The sequence below is a fragment of the Astatotilapia calliptera genome, chromosome 17, assembly GCF_900246225.1.
Source record: "Astatotilapia calliptera chromosome 17, fAstCal1.2, whole genome shotgun sequence".
In the NCBI taxonomy this organism is placed as follows: domain Eukaryota; kingdom Metazoa; phylum Chordata; class Actinopteri; order Cichliformes; family Cichlidae; genus Astatotilapia; species Astatotilapia calliptera.
Window position 1 is genome coordinate 7,138,663 of NC_039318.1, and position 14,940 is coordinate 7,153,602.

Here is a 14,940-nt window from a genome sequence, read left to right on the forward strand (position 1 = left end):
AGACCAGTGTTTCCCAACCACTGTGCCGGCGCATAGTGCCGTGAGAGATGATCAAGTGTTACGTTGAAGATTATCTGGTTCCTGCGACCGGCGTGAGTAACTTGCAGAACAATTACGTTGTCTTCCACTAGCAGGCAGTACAACTACCTGCTCTAATTAAATTAGTTGCCAACTGCCTAAGAAAACGAAGAAGAAATGACATAATGGTCATGCTGTTAGACGATACAGCGTGTGCAATAGCAACAGAAAAGAAAAAGTAGTCAATCTGACCTGGGCCCTGGAGAAATTTCTCACCTGGATGAAGGCCCTAGCATGAGTAGTGGTCAGAAAAAAACAACAAAAAAGTTATACTGGGGACAAACTGAGCTAATTCTTCTATACCTGGTGCGCGGGGAAAAATTGTCAGTATCCTTTTTTTGTCATTTTTGTTTGGTGGTATGCCGTGTGATTATTATTATTATTATTATTTTCATAGACAAAGCGCTGTACACAAAGATTAAAATAAACAGAAAGTTAAGTAACAAAATAGACAATATACACAATATAAAAGATTAATAGTAAATGAAAATTTAAAAAGTGTTGATCAACAGAAGGCTTGTTTAAAAAGAAAAGTTTTTAACTGCTTTTTAAAGGATTCCACAGAGTCAACCAAACGTAGTTGTGGTGGTAAACTGTTCCACAGCCTTGGTGCCACAGACTGAAAGCATCTGTCCCCTTTGGTCTTCAGTCGTGTACGGGTAACAACCAACAAACTCTGAGTCTGTGAGCAGAGACAAGCAGCAGCAGTATATTTTATGAGAAGCTTGGATAAATGATCTGGGTCCTGGCCGTTTAGTGCATTTAGTGTTAAAACAAGAATTTTAAAGTGTATTCTAAAATCAATTGGGAGCCAATGTAAGGAATATAAAATAGGAGTAATGTGAGCACGCTTGCTAGAAGATGTTAGTAGCCTGGCCGCTGCATTTTGTATAGTTTGGAGGTGAGAAAGAGATGATTTGTCCAAGCTGGTAAACAGGGAATTACAATAATCTAAACGTGATGACACAAATGCATGAACAATTTTTTCCATGTTGGTAGGATTATTTGGTACTAAGTACTGAGGCATAACCTTAACATGTACAAAACCATCATACCCTTATCATACAGTAAACCTTCCAAAGGGAATATAACTTACAGGACAAGGTCTTTTGGGGGGGTTTTTTTTGGGGGGGGGGTTCTTACTTTTCTTTTTTTCTGAAAGAATAAAGTTGTCCAGTTTCTACCTTTGGACCATAAATTGTTACATTAGGGTCGCTCAGGCTCAGTGTCACATCCTTTCAGTCTTTGTCTTCAATGCCACACAGGCCCTCTCATTCAGCTCAGGTGAAGGCGTCCATGCAGACTGCCAGAAACTGAACGCTGACATCAACTCACCATCTGCATCCTACATCCTGAAACTAGCCAACCGTCTTTATGGAGAAAACACTGCCCACTTCCTCCCAGTGAGTGTCCACATCAATGATTCTCTTCATAAAGTTCTTCATTACAAAGACTGGATTAATAAACAGATGTCTGCTCTCTGCAGGACTTCCTTTTTTTTTTTTTTTTTTTTTTTTTGTGTCCCGTTTGGATCTATAGCCATCAGAATTGTTGTCTTGAGGCCAAGAAAGATGCCAAGCGGATTTATTTTACCAAGTGGATCATCATGGCCTTGCCATATTGGTCCATTTGATTGACCTTTATTATAATTATGAATTTATTTTATTTTCAGTTACAAACGGGACAGACATGACTGGGGGATAGGACAGGGAGAAAGAATGAAAGAAAGAGAGGGAGAGAAAGAAAGAAAACCAAAGGGGAGAAGAGACGGTGAGAAGGGGGGGGAAGAGAGAGAAAAAAAAAAACCAAACAAACAAAAAAAAAACTCCTGGGTCACCTGTATGGAGAAAAAAACAGAGGAGACAGCAAACAACAAAGAGCAACATAATAAGAAAAAAAAAAGCACCATCACAATAAACTAGCTAGCCGTAGATATTATTTAGTTACTAAATAATAAACGATATTGTGCAGCACGCAAGATAGACAGCGCACATTGTGCTTTGAGGCAGCAGCCAAGAAAGCTGTAGTCCGCGTCTGTGAATACCCGTGTGTACACCTGTGTGCATACCTGTGTGGATCAGCATGCTTGTATTCCAAAGGTTTCTCCATGTAATGATCTGCTAGGGAGTGAGGGGAGCCACAGCCCTGTCCTCTATGGTATGAAGCAGGTATGGAGGAGATCAAAACTCCAGACATCCAGAGGCCCCCAGAACACAAGAGACCAAGGAAGACCAACAGAGGGGCAGCCGCACCACTGTCCCAGTAAGAGCTGAGGAGAGTCCCAGATGAGGGCTCAATCAGCAGGCGCGGAGCAGAAGCCAGGGGGAGTTGCAGTGACGCGCCCGTGAACTCCGCCGGCAGCCAGCTGTGCCTGAGTGACCGAGCCCCAGGCCGAGAGGCCGGGGGCACCCCACCTCCGAAGTGGCCCGAGCGAGCCCCAATAAGTGGCCGCCAAGGAGTGAGCCGGTGTGTACCCGGACGCCCCCAGATACAAAGAACCACCAACGCACCAACACCTGAGAGAGTCCGCCACCGGCAGGGGAAGTGGTGGTGGGTGGAGATAGGCCTCCAAACCTTGGAGGGCCCGAGATGTCCCCAGAGAGGTGGCGTCTGATACCCAACCTGACATATAGACACAGACATACAGGCACACACAGACACAAACATCCATTCCCACCCTCATGCTCTCATGTGCACTTCACACTCAACCGACGTGGAGACAGACATAAAGAGACGTTGTACACACGATCACACTCCCCAAGCGTACTCTACAAACCGGGTCTAGGTACTCTTGCCCCTGGAGGGGGGAACCGCACCCAGACCCAGGTGGTGTTACCCTTTTCCCTGCGGTGGGGAGAGGCAGACCGCCCGACTCCGCAGCAGCAGGGAGGCCCCACACCCCAGACCGCAGCCGGACGGCCAACTCCTCCTAGCCCCCCCGCTCCAGCAGGCCGCAGAGAACGGGGGTGAGAAAAGACTCCAAACCTCCCTCCACCCGCTCATTGTAGTGTTGATGCATGTGTGTTCTAAGGTGCAATTAAAACCCAGGAGGGCATGGAGCTACCTGCCAGAGAGCAGCAGGTAAGCGCATAGTCCCTCCTGTTAGCCCTCAATGTCTACGTGTATTTAAAATTGAGAGGTGGGCAACGATGCCAGGGGTGAGGTGTACACCCTGATGGTAATTTGGATTCCGTGTATCGTGCCCACCCCCAAGATCCTATATGTATGCGTAATGAGAGTGTGAATAATGTGAATGTCTAAGTTGTGGGATAAAATTGAGGCAGAGGCAGCCAGAAGGGGACAGAGGGGAGGGGGGGTAGCCTCCTCTGCACCCTGGTGACATACCCCTACTCCAAGGCCCTGCATGTGTGGGTGGTTGTGGTGGAGCGGGAAGAGGGAGGCAGCTGGAGATGGGGAGGAAAGGAAGGGAGGGGCAGGTGACCCCTCCCTGGGGTCAGCTCCCCCACTGACCCCAGTAGGCACTCCCATACTCCGCGACCCGCCAGGGAAAGGGGGCCCAGGCCCATCCAGACCGGGGCCCAGCGCAGCAGCGCCCCCCGGCCCCACAGAGCCCGGGACAGTCCACCCAACCCCACCACAGAGAAAACTGCACCCACCCCACCATCCACTCGTCTTCCAGACTACATGAGACAATAGACGCCCAGGCTGAGATCTTCCTCCACCTCTCCTGTATCTCCCCCTCCTGCAGAGAGTTCCTGAGGGGAGGAAAGCTCCTGCAAGGTTTGACAATCTCCCCCACCGGTTAAAGAGCCCCACAGGCGGCTCGACACACCGGCGGCACCCTGCGCCAGGGATGGGCCCCCATGCACCCACCCGCCCACAACCCCGGCAACACAAACCAGGACCCAAGGCCCCGAGGCCCGGCCAGGGCCCCGGCCCAGAGACGGAGCGCCCCCAGACCCCCACGCCCATCCCGGACCCACCCAGGGGCAGACAGGCTACCAGGTCAGTAACCCACGTCCATCAGCACAGACCCTCCCCTAGCCCCGCTGCACGCAGCAGGGCTGCAGGACTTCCTTGAAGCCACACAGAAGTACTACCAGGCAGACCTGAAGACTGTGGACTTCATCGGAGCTCCAGAGGCTTGCAGAGCAGAGATCAACAGCTGGGTCGAGCAGCAGACAGAAAGTGAGACTGTGCATCTTCCACAGCCTGAACAGCAGGGAATCATTTTAGCATCCTCTGTGGATTATAATGAAATATTGTTGTTTCTGTATTTCCTGTCAGATAAGATAAAAGACCTTCTGAAGCCAGGAACAGTCAACGCAGATACTAGACTGGCTCTGGTCAATGCTGTCTACTTCAAGGGCAACTGGAAGAACCCGTTTAAAGGGGCAAACACCAAAGAGATGCCCTTTAAAATCAAACAGGTAGAAATTTAACTGAAGGTTACAAGATCTGGACACAAAGTCTGAATACAGGAAACTGTGTCAAATGTTTAAGGTAAACACCATCAGAAGCTTTATGATAACATGATCTGGTCGCCTGGATTTCCTGTGTGTCAGAATGAGACCGTACCAGTCCAGATGATGTACCAGAGGAAGAAGCTTCCCTACAACTACATTGCTGACCATGATTTGCAGATCCTGGAGCTGCCCTATGTGGGTGGTGAGCTCAGCATGTTCATTCTGCTGCCTAAGGAGTCCTCAGACGGCTCAGACCCTCTGCTGAAGGTACACAGCCTAGAAACAAGTTCCTGTGAGGAAAAGACACAAAAACTCTTCTGCTTCACTTCAGTTTACTTTATTGAATTTGATCACTTAAGAATTTAACAGACCGCTCCTGATTTCATGTATAAAATGAATTTAAATATGAGCGAAAGAAATATGACAAAATGTATTAACTGTGTTCCAGCTGGAGAAGGAGCTAACACAGGAGAGGCTGAATGAATGGACCGACAGGAAAAACATGGAAGTTCATTCAGAAGTTCTTGTTCACCTGCCAAAGCTCAAGCTGGAGGAAGAATATGAGCTGAATGATCCTCTGGCTAAACTGGGTATGAAGGACGTGTTCTGTGCAGGAAGCACTGACGTGTCTGGCATGAACGGTGAAGGGGGGCTCTTCCTGTCTACGATGGCCCACAAGGCCTTTGTGGAGGTGAACGAGGAGGGCACAGAGGCCGCTGCAGCACTGGGCATGCAACAGCTAGGTAAGAAAAGTCCTTCTTCCCCAGATGACACATACATATGTCAGAAATAATGATTCACATTATAGAGAACACTCTGATTCATCAACTTACAGTCTGGGATTTTATTTCCCATCAGAGTTGAGCATTCTCAGTTCAGATTTTCCCATGAGATTTAGTAATGATGTTCTCTGGAAAATGAGCCATAACCAGTAAGACTGGACCGCCCTTGTTCCTTCCACCAACCTTATTTATACAGAGAGAAGGACTACAGTCAGTCTCCTGTCTCACCACAGTTCTGTGCTCTTGTAAATCAGGTAGTCCTCTGGATTTTTCCTTGTTTTATGTGTGAGTGTATTTTTACTTTTCTTTGTCTTGTCATTTTGCTTTGACTTTTTTCGCACACAGCGAGTCAAGTATGGTTGAGTCATAGACACCAGCTAATGTGAGAACAGCTCAGGCTGTTAAAAAATGCAAAGCTGACTGGTGTACAGATAACTCTGATAGGAATCCTTTGATTTTCTTTATTCTCCAGCAGTGCTGGTGTTACTTCCGGTAAGGTTTTTTCTCATTGCTTTAAGTCTCTTGTTATGTTTTCAGTATGTAATGCTGTAGCAGTTTAAACAGTTGTTTGCAGGAAAACAACATCAGCCATGTCCGCCGTCAGCAGCTCAAACACAGCCTTTGCCTTGGAGCTGTTCCGCACTCTGAGCCAGGCAAACCCTGCTGGAAACATCTTTGTCTCTCCTCTGAGCATCAGCTCAGCCCTGGCCATGGTCTACCTGGGAGCTAAAGGAGACACTGCAGCTCAGATGGCTCAGGTCAGCTCACTGCAGTGTTGGTCAAGTTACTTGAAAAAAGTAATCAGTAACTAATTACTGATTATTTCCCCCCAAAAGTAATCCCGTTACTTTACTAATTACTTATTTTCAAAAGTAATTAATTACTTAGTTACTTTTTAAAAACACGATTTACAACCTGAATAGGTGATAAAGCGATAGATCTTTCAGCCCAATTCTACTTTTTCTGCATAATCCATCATACAAAATGTAATCAAATGGAAAAGTCTCTTTTTAAAACTTTTATACTTTTCAAATTCAAATTTTATTTGTCACGTACACAGTCATACACAGTACGATATGTAGTGAAATGCTTGGACAACTGCTCGTGACCTAAAGAAAACAAAAAAGGAAAAGGCTATGAATAAGATAGGAAATAAATATGAAAAATTAAAAAGGGTAAATTTAACTAGGAAGGAATAAAATATAAATTAAGGTTAAAAATGAAATAACTGTACAACACAAATTAGAATGAAGGGTAAATTTAACTGGGAAAGAATAAGATAAAATATATAAATTAAAGTTGAAAATAAAATAACTGTACAACAAAATACACAATATAGAACTATATAAGAATGTATGAAGAAATCTAAATATAAATAAATATATACACAATAACAGCAGCTGTACAAGTATTAACCGGAAATGAAGAATATAGTGACCAGTGTTGTGCAAAACCAAAGTCCAGAAAGTCCAGTGTGTGTGTAAGAACTGTATGTGTGGGTCAGTACTGTGTGGTGGTGTGATTGAGAGACCGTATCGCCTGCGGGAAGAAGCTCCTCCTCAGTCTCTCTGTGTTGGTCTTCAGGGAGCGGAATCGCTTTCCTGACCTCAGCAGAGAGAACAGTCTGTTGTTGGGATGGCTGAGGTCCTTCACGATCCTCCTGGCCTTGGTCCAGCACCGCCTGCTGTAGATTGAGTGCAGGTCAGGGAGCTCGGAGCGGATGGTGCGCTCAGCTGACCGCACAACCCTCTGTAGAGCTCGTCTGTCCTGCATGGTGCTGTTCCCGAACCAGGTTAAGATGTTTCCCGCCAGGATGCTCTCTATGGTGCAGGAGTAAAAGTTCCTGAGCACCTTGGAGGGCAGTTGGAAGTCTCTCAAGCGTCTGAGGTGGTAGAGACGCTGTCGGGCCTTTTTCACCACGGTGTTGATTAGAGATGGCACGATACCACTTTTTTATGTCCGATACCGATACCGATATCATAAATTTGGATATCTGCCGATACCGATATGAATCCGATATAGTGTTTTTTAATTAACAAAACTGTTTTTTTTTAAATATCTTGCTGCATTTTGTATAAGTTCATACTCAAGTTTAAAACAACAACTACACTAAAGCTATTCTGTTATACCTGTATGCAAAAAAAAATATTTCATAGTTCAGCAATACTGATCAATCTAATAAACTTAAACCTACACCATCCTCCCTATTCTGGTATTTTAAAGAGTACTTAGCATAAATATTACGCAACCTAACTAATAGGGTTCCAACTCCCAGCAACAACAAAAATAAATAAATAAAAAATAGGGAACCACCCCTCACGCTCCACCTCATGATGCTTAATCGACGTAATCAGCCTTAATTTGATGCAGTGTGAAAAAAAATGCACAGAAATCAATTATTTTTCAAGAAATATTAAATAGATTCAACATCTTTCTTCAACAAAATTGCAGACTGCACAGATGGTACCTTCCCAAAGGAAAAAGTACTATAGCTTACTAGGGTATATATATTAGACTTAATAGTCACTATATACGGGGCAGCACTATATATATGGGCAGCACGGCGGCACGGTGGTTAGCACTGTTGCCGCACAGCAAGAAGGTCCTGAGTTCAATTCCAACATCAGTCTTTCTGTGTGGAGTTTGCATGTTCTCCCCGTGTTTGCGTGGGTTCTCTCCGGGTACTCCGGCTTCCTCCCACCGTCCAAAGACATGCAGCTTGTGGGGATAGGTTAATTGGATAATCCAAATTGTCACTAGGTGTGAATGTGAGTGCGAATGGTTGTCTGTCCCTGTGTGTTGGCCCTGCGACAGACTGGCGACCTGTCCAGGGTGTACCCCGCCTCTCGCCCTATGACAGCTGGGATAGGCTTCAGCGCCCCCCGCGACCCTGAAAAGGATAAGCGGAAGCGAATGGATGGATGGAGTTACTATATACAGTAATTGACTTCTATTCATTTTACATCAAATTAAAACTTTGGGTGTCAGATAATTATTTATTAAAAGCTCGACATTTTAAATGAGAATAAGAAAGAAAAGTATGTCTTTGTGCCCCCTTTCCCCTGTTAATGCCCTATCGGCCCCCCTGGCTAAACTTTGCTAGATCCGCCCCTGCACAGTGACCGGCGTCAGCTACGTAGAAAAAGATCTTCGAGTAGAAGCTAATATTAAATACATTCTAACAACAACTGATCAAGCTTAAACGTGCTGCTGTTGTTCAGCCGCTGGTTTCCTCTTTCTGGTGCAAAGTGGGCCAAAAGCAAACAAGAGAGACAGACTCGCGACAGAAAAGCCGATCAGCTGATCGTTAAGCAGTTTCATGATTGAAGTAGCAGCAAGAAGAGGCAGTCGCTCCATGTATCGTATGTTAAGCTTAACGCAGGAATGCTTTACAAACATTCAGAGATGAACTTACACACTTGCTTTACTTCTCTCGGGGATAACTTTGTCGGAGATGAAATGCCGGGTTGCTAGCGAAGCTCCAAATGCTATCCAGACCACCGACAGGTCCCACATGCCACAGCCGCTCTATCACGTGATGCATACTGCTCCGACGTGCTAACATTCTGAGGTGAGTTACGGCATGTTGCAAGTTTTGTGAGCTGCTTTCGTGATATTTAATGGATCGGATTACATTTTTTATTTTTCTCCGATATCCGATCCAGTAATTTAGGTCAGTATTGGACCGATACCGATACCGATACGTAATATCGGATCGGTCCATCTCTAGTGTTGATGTGACAGGACCATGACAGGTCCTGCGTGATGTGAACTCCGAGGTATTTGAAGCTGTCCACTCTCTCCACTGGGCACTCGTTGATGACGGGGGTCTGGTAGTTCCTCTCCTGCTTAGTGCTGAAGTCCACTATCAGCTCCTTTGTCTTACTGACGTTTAGAAGGAGGTTGTTCCTCTGGCACCAGTTCTCCAGATTCCTAATCTCCTTCAGGTAGGCCGTCTCGTTGTTGTCAGAGATCAGGCCCACCACGACGGTGTCGTCAGCAAACTTGATGGAGGTGGTGGAGCTGGTAGTGGCCACACAGTCATATGTGTACAAAGAGTACAGCAGGGGGCTCAGAACACACCCCTGGGGGGCTCCAGTGCTGAGAGTGGTGGAGGCTGAGACATGTCCGCCCATCCTTACTGCCTGTGGTCTTCCAGTTAGGAAGTTGGAGATCCACTGACACATAGATGAGCTGAGTCCCAGATGCTCCAGCTTGGTGGTGAGTGTGGAGGGAATTATGGTGTTAAATGCAGAGCTGTAGTCTATGAAGAGCATTTTAACATAATTCCCCCTTCTAGTGTCCAAGTGAGTGAGTGATGTGTGGAGGAGATGAGAGATGGCATCGTCTGTGGAACGATTTGGACGGTAAGCGAACTGTAGTGGGTCCAGTGTGTCTGGTAGTGAAGAAATGATGAAGTCTCTGACCAGGCGTTCAAAGCACTTCATCACTACTGAGGTGAGGGCTACAGGGCGATAGTCATTGAGAGAAGCAGGGTGGGGTTTCTTCGGGACAGGAACAATGATGGACTCTTTGAAGCATGTGGGGATCACCGACTGAGATAAAGAGATGTTGAATATCTCAGTGAACACAGGAGCTAGCTGGTATGCGCAGTCTCTTAGGATACGACCTGGGATGCCGTCTGGTCCCGCTGCTCTCCTGGTGTTCACTCTTTTGAAGGCTCTCCTTACTTCATGCTCGGAGATGACGAGCACGTTTCCGGTGCTGGCAGTATCTTCCTGTCTGCAGCCGTTAGCGCCGCTAACACTAGCATTGTTGGAGACCTTAGCTGCAGCCTCGAAGCGAGCATAGAAAGTGTTCAGCTCGTCTGCCAGAGTCACGGCCGCGTTCGTCATACCGGTTGTTGGTGCTTTATAGTCTGTTATTGTCCTTAGTCCCTGCCACAGGCTCCTAGAGTCACTCTGTTGGAGTTGTGACTCTAGTTTCCTCCCGTAGCACTGCTTTGCCTCTTTCACCGCCCTCCGCACGTTATATGACGCGGCTTTGTACGGGTCCATGTCCCCCGTCGTGAGTCCCGTGTTGTAGGCAGCGGTGCGGGATCTCAGAGCGTTGCGGATGGTTTTATCCACCCACGGCTTCTGGTTGGGAAACGTTGTGATAGTCTTTGTCTCCACGGTATAATCCGCTAGTTTCCCGATGAATCACAACCGCTTCCGTAAACACGTTGACGTCATCGTCGGAGCTGTTTCTGAACATGCCCCAGTCTGCGTCATCGAGTGCGTCCTGTAACGCGGCCACCGATTGATCCGTCCAGCGCGCGACCTTCCTCTGAACCGGAACTTCCTGTTTCAGCCTTTGTTTGTATTTTGGCATGAGGAAGATGGCGGCGTGATCAGATTTGCCAAACGGAGGGCGGGATTGTGCCTTGTAGCCGTCCTTGACCGTAGTGTAGCAGTGGTCCAGTGTCCTTTCACCCCTGGTGGGGCAGGTGATGTGTTGATAAAAGTTCGGCGCTGCGCGTTTGAGGTTGGCGCTATTAAAGTCCCCCGTCACAATAAGCGCAGCGTCCCGGTGTTGTGTCTGGTGCTGTGTGAGTGCCTCATGCAGCTCGCATAAGGCGGTGACCGTGTCCGCTTGTGGTGGAATATAAACGGCACTTACAATGGCCGATGTAAATTCCCGAGGTAGATAAAAAGGACGACACATGATGGACAGTAGTTCCAGATTTGGTGTGCAGGAGCGTGTGAGAGGAACAACGTTCGCACTGTTGCACCAGTTGTTGTTCACCATTAAACACACGCCGCCTCCCCTTGACTTCCCCGAGTCCCGTGTCCTGTCCATGCGGTGAACCGAGAAGAACTCGGCCGGCTGGATGGCGTGGTCCGGCACCGCTGGGTTCAGCCATGTCTCGGTGAAGCAGAGGAGATTGCAGTCCCGAATGTCTCTCTGGAACTTTATCCTGGCCCTGAGGTCGTCAAGCTTGTTCTCCAGTGACTGGACGTTGGCGAGCAGGATGCTAGGCAGAGGTGTGCGGTGTGCACGAGCTCTCAGCCTGTTCCTGACGCCGGCTCGCTTCCCTCTAGGCCGCCGCGGCTTCCCTTTGTTCTCCCTCGAGATCTCACTCGGCCAGCTCGGATCCGGAGTTAAAAACTTCGAATTGTGAGTACATTGTATACCAATAGAAACAAGAGATTTAGAAACGCTGAAAACTAACTTAAAAAACAAAGACAAAGAAAAAGTGGTCGGAGCAGTCGTGACGGCAGCCGACCTCACCGGCGCCATCTTTTACATCTTTTATTAATTTTAATCTTTTAACTTTATGCATCAAGCATCAAGCATCAAGCAAAAATTTAATTATATGCAACATTCTCTGACTGGAAGAAATTTGTTTAATATTTAAACCTATTTTCTGCACATTCCAGCATATAAAATATTTTTTTGTGTGTTTACACTCAGTCTTTCAAATAGATGCAAGTAAAACACAGCAGAAAATAAATAAAGTCAAAGACTAGCGGTCCTTTTGCTCTATTTTCACCTGTAAAGCAGGAGTGGCTTAGGCGGAGGTTTACCTTGGTGCAGGTGTGCCGCAGCGGTCAGTGGTAGGATACGGCAGTTTCTCTGTGAATTTCCCATTACATGGTAGTGCACTCGGAGCTTGCTTGGAAGTTTAGGGGTTTTTTTTCGCTGTAAAAAGATGTTTTCTTCCCACGCACGATGCTAATGGACACTAATGTTTTTGTCACTTTTTATGGAATCAAACTCAAAGTAAGGTCAGTACTTCCACATTTTAAACCCTGCACGCTCATACTCTCTCCCGTAGATATATGATCCATTGTTGATCTGCACACAGCTGTTGTCATGACTGTCGCACTTGCTTACGTCGCTGTCATGAGACATTCTCGTAAAAAAAATCACGGTTTTAATAACGCAGTAACGCAGCGTTCCTACGGGAAAGTAAAGGTAATCTAATTACCGTTTTTGAGTAATCCCTTACTTTACTCGTTACTTTAAACAAGTAATCGGATTACGCGTTACTGCCCATCTCTGGCTCACTGTTACTTATTACCTGCACCACACCATCAGTTCATCAGCTAGCATGCCTGTGCAACTTCAAATTTTGGGGTTTTGTTAAACACCTTTAAAAAGCTTAATTTTCTATGTGGCCAAAACACTGAATCCCAAGATGTTCCCAGTGGGAAATCAGAAATTTCTGTCTAACATATGAGGATGGAATGTGTTATATAAATGGCATTAAAATCAATAAAACCCACAAGCAGTATAGTTACTGAGAGCATAATGTTCAGTGAGACTGACAGTGTGTTAAATGTTATTATTAAACCTGATGCTGAAAGAATAAAGTTGTCCAGTTTCTGCCTTTGGACCATAAATTGTTACATTAGGGTCGCTCAGGCTCAGTGTCACATCCTTTCAGTCTTTGTCTTCAATGCCACACAGGCCCTCTCATTCAGCTCAGGTGAAGGCGTCCATGCAGACTGCCAGAAACTGAACGCTGACATCAACTCACCATCTGCATCCTACATCCTGAAACTAGCCAACCGTCTTTATGGAGAAAACACTGCCCACTTCCTCCCAGTGAGTGTCCACATCAATGATTCTCTTCATAAAGTTCTTCATTACAAAGACTGGATTAATAAACAGATGTCTGCTCTCTGCAGGACTTCCTTGAAGCCACACAGAAGTACTACCAGGCAGACCTGAAGACTGTGGACTTCATCGGAGCTCCAGAGGCTTGCAGAGCCGAGATCAACAGCTGGGTCGAGCAGCAGACAGAAAGTGAGACTGTGCATCTTCCACAGCCTGAACAGCAGGGAATCATTTTAGCATCCTCTGTGGATTATAATGAAATATTGTTGTTTCTGTATTTCCTTTCAGATAAGATAAAAGACCTTCTGAAGCCAGGAACAGTCGACGCAGATACCAGACTGGCTCTGGTCAATGCTGTCTACTTCAAGGGCAACTGGAAGAACCCGTTTAAAGAGGCAAACACCAAAGAGATGCCCTTTAAAATCAAACAGGTAGAAATTTAACTGAAGGTTACAAAATCTGGACTCAAAGTCTGAATACAGGAAACTGTAAAATGTTTAAGGTAAACACCATCAGGAGCTTTATGATAACATGATCTGGTCGCCTGGATTTCCTGTGTGTCAGAATGAGACCGTACCAGTCCAGATGATGTACCAGAGGAAGAAGCTTCCCTACAACTACATTGCTGACCATGATTTGCAGATCCTGGAGCTGCCCTATGTGGGTGAGGAGCTCAGCATGTTCATTCTGCTGCCTAAGGAGTCCTCAGACGGCTCAGGCCCTCTGCTGAAGGTACACAGCCTAGAAACAAGTTCCTGTAAAGAAAAGACACAAAAACTCTTCTGCTTCACTTCAGTTTACTTAAATTTGATCATTTAACAGACCGCTTCTGATTTCGTGTATAAAATGAATTTAAATATGAGCAAAAGAAATATGACAAAATGTATTAACTGTGTTCCAGCTGGAGAAGGAGCTAACACAGGAGAGGCTGAATGAATGGACCGACAGGAAAAACATGGAAGTTCATTTAGAAGTTGTCCTTCACCTGCCAAAGTTCAAGCTGGAGGAAGACTACGAGCTGAATGATCCTCTGGCTAAACTGGGTATGAAGGACGTGTTCTGTGCAGGAAGCGCTGACCTGTCTGGCATGAACGGTGAAGGGGCGCTCTTCCTGTCTACGATGGCCCACAAGGCCTTTGTGGAGGTGAACGAGGAGGGCACAGAGGCCGCTGCAGCCACAGGTGCTATGATCAAGCTACTTTGTTATATACCGGACACACACTTCAGAGCAGATCACCCCTTCCTCTTCTTCATCAGACACAACAAGACCAAGTCCATCCTGTTCTTTGGCAGATTCTCATCTCCTGAGTAGACAGAAGCAGCAGAGGAAGATGATGGTGCAATCCAAATTAAAATAAATCTTTGAAATAAAGTAAATGGAATTTTGTATTGTGACGTTTTGCTAATTACGAACTCTTTTCATTACATTGTTTTTTAAATAAAATAGATGGTACTTGTATAAAAGCACAAGTTCTAGCAGATTTAGAGAACATAGATACTGTGTCCTTCAGACTGAAGAGGAAACTCCAACTTATTATCAAGAGTCTGCATCTCTGATGGTATGATGGTGCATTAGTATCTATGGAATGGGCAGCTAACAACGAATAACCATAACGGGACAGGGCAGGAGTAAACACCGTGATGTACACTGACGGGAGACTATCAAAGTAAAACAGGAAGTACACCGAGACACAGGCTGGAGGGGGAGAGAGAACACGAGGGAGAGCACAGACATGCCAGGCAGGGGAAACATGATGGAACAAAACAGGGAGAGGAAACAAAGCACAAGAACTCACAATTAAATAAAGGAAGACATACAGAGGGCAAAGACACAAGGGGGAGTCTAATAAACTAAACAGAACAATCTAGGAACCATAGAATAAATCCTTAAAATAATAAACTTAATATAATACAAAAATGCAAGAAAACTGAGAACGCTGGTTCAAAATGACCCAGAACCATAACATAGAGTCTGAGATCAGATGCATATAATGCCAATGACAGTTGGAGAGCAGCGTGGAGCCACTGTTATTTTTATGTTCCTCAGGCTGTAGACAGCAACATACAGCACACCACTTTAACATTCT

The 14,940-nt window shown here is 46.0% G+C and overlaps 2 protein-coding genes across 2 annotated transcripts; both read left to right on the forward strand.

The window, feature by feature from the left end:
* Positions 1-2,363: 2,363 nt before the first annotated feature.
* On the forward strand, positions 2,364-5,847 carry LOC113009438 (leukocyte elastase inhibitor-like). The gene is made up of 6 exons (XM_026147717.1): positions 2,364-2,382; positions 4,084-4,227; positions 4,327-4,469; positions 4,605-4,772; positions 4,954-5,248; positions 5,825-5,847. The coding sequence occupies exons 1-6, from the start codon at positions 2,364-2,366 to the stop codon at positions 5,845-5,847; spliced, it is 792 nt and encodes a 263-aa protein (XP_026003502.1).
* Positions 5,840-14,230, forward strand: LOC113008993 (leukocyte elastase inhibitor-like). The gene is made up of 6 exons (XM_026147001.1): positions 5,840-6,045; positions 12,704-12,841; positions 12,925-13,042; positions 13,142-13,284; positions 13,418-13,585; positions 13,755-14,230. Exons 1-6 carry the CDS (start codon positions 5,878-5,880, stop codon positions 14,163-14,165), a joined length of 1,146 nt encoding a protein of 381 aa, XP_026002786.1. The 5' UTR covers positions 5,840-5,877; the 3' UTR covers positions 14,166-14,230.
* Positions 14,231-14,940: the final 710 nt, after the last annotated feature.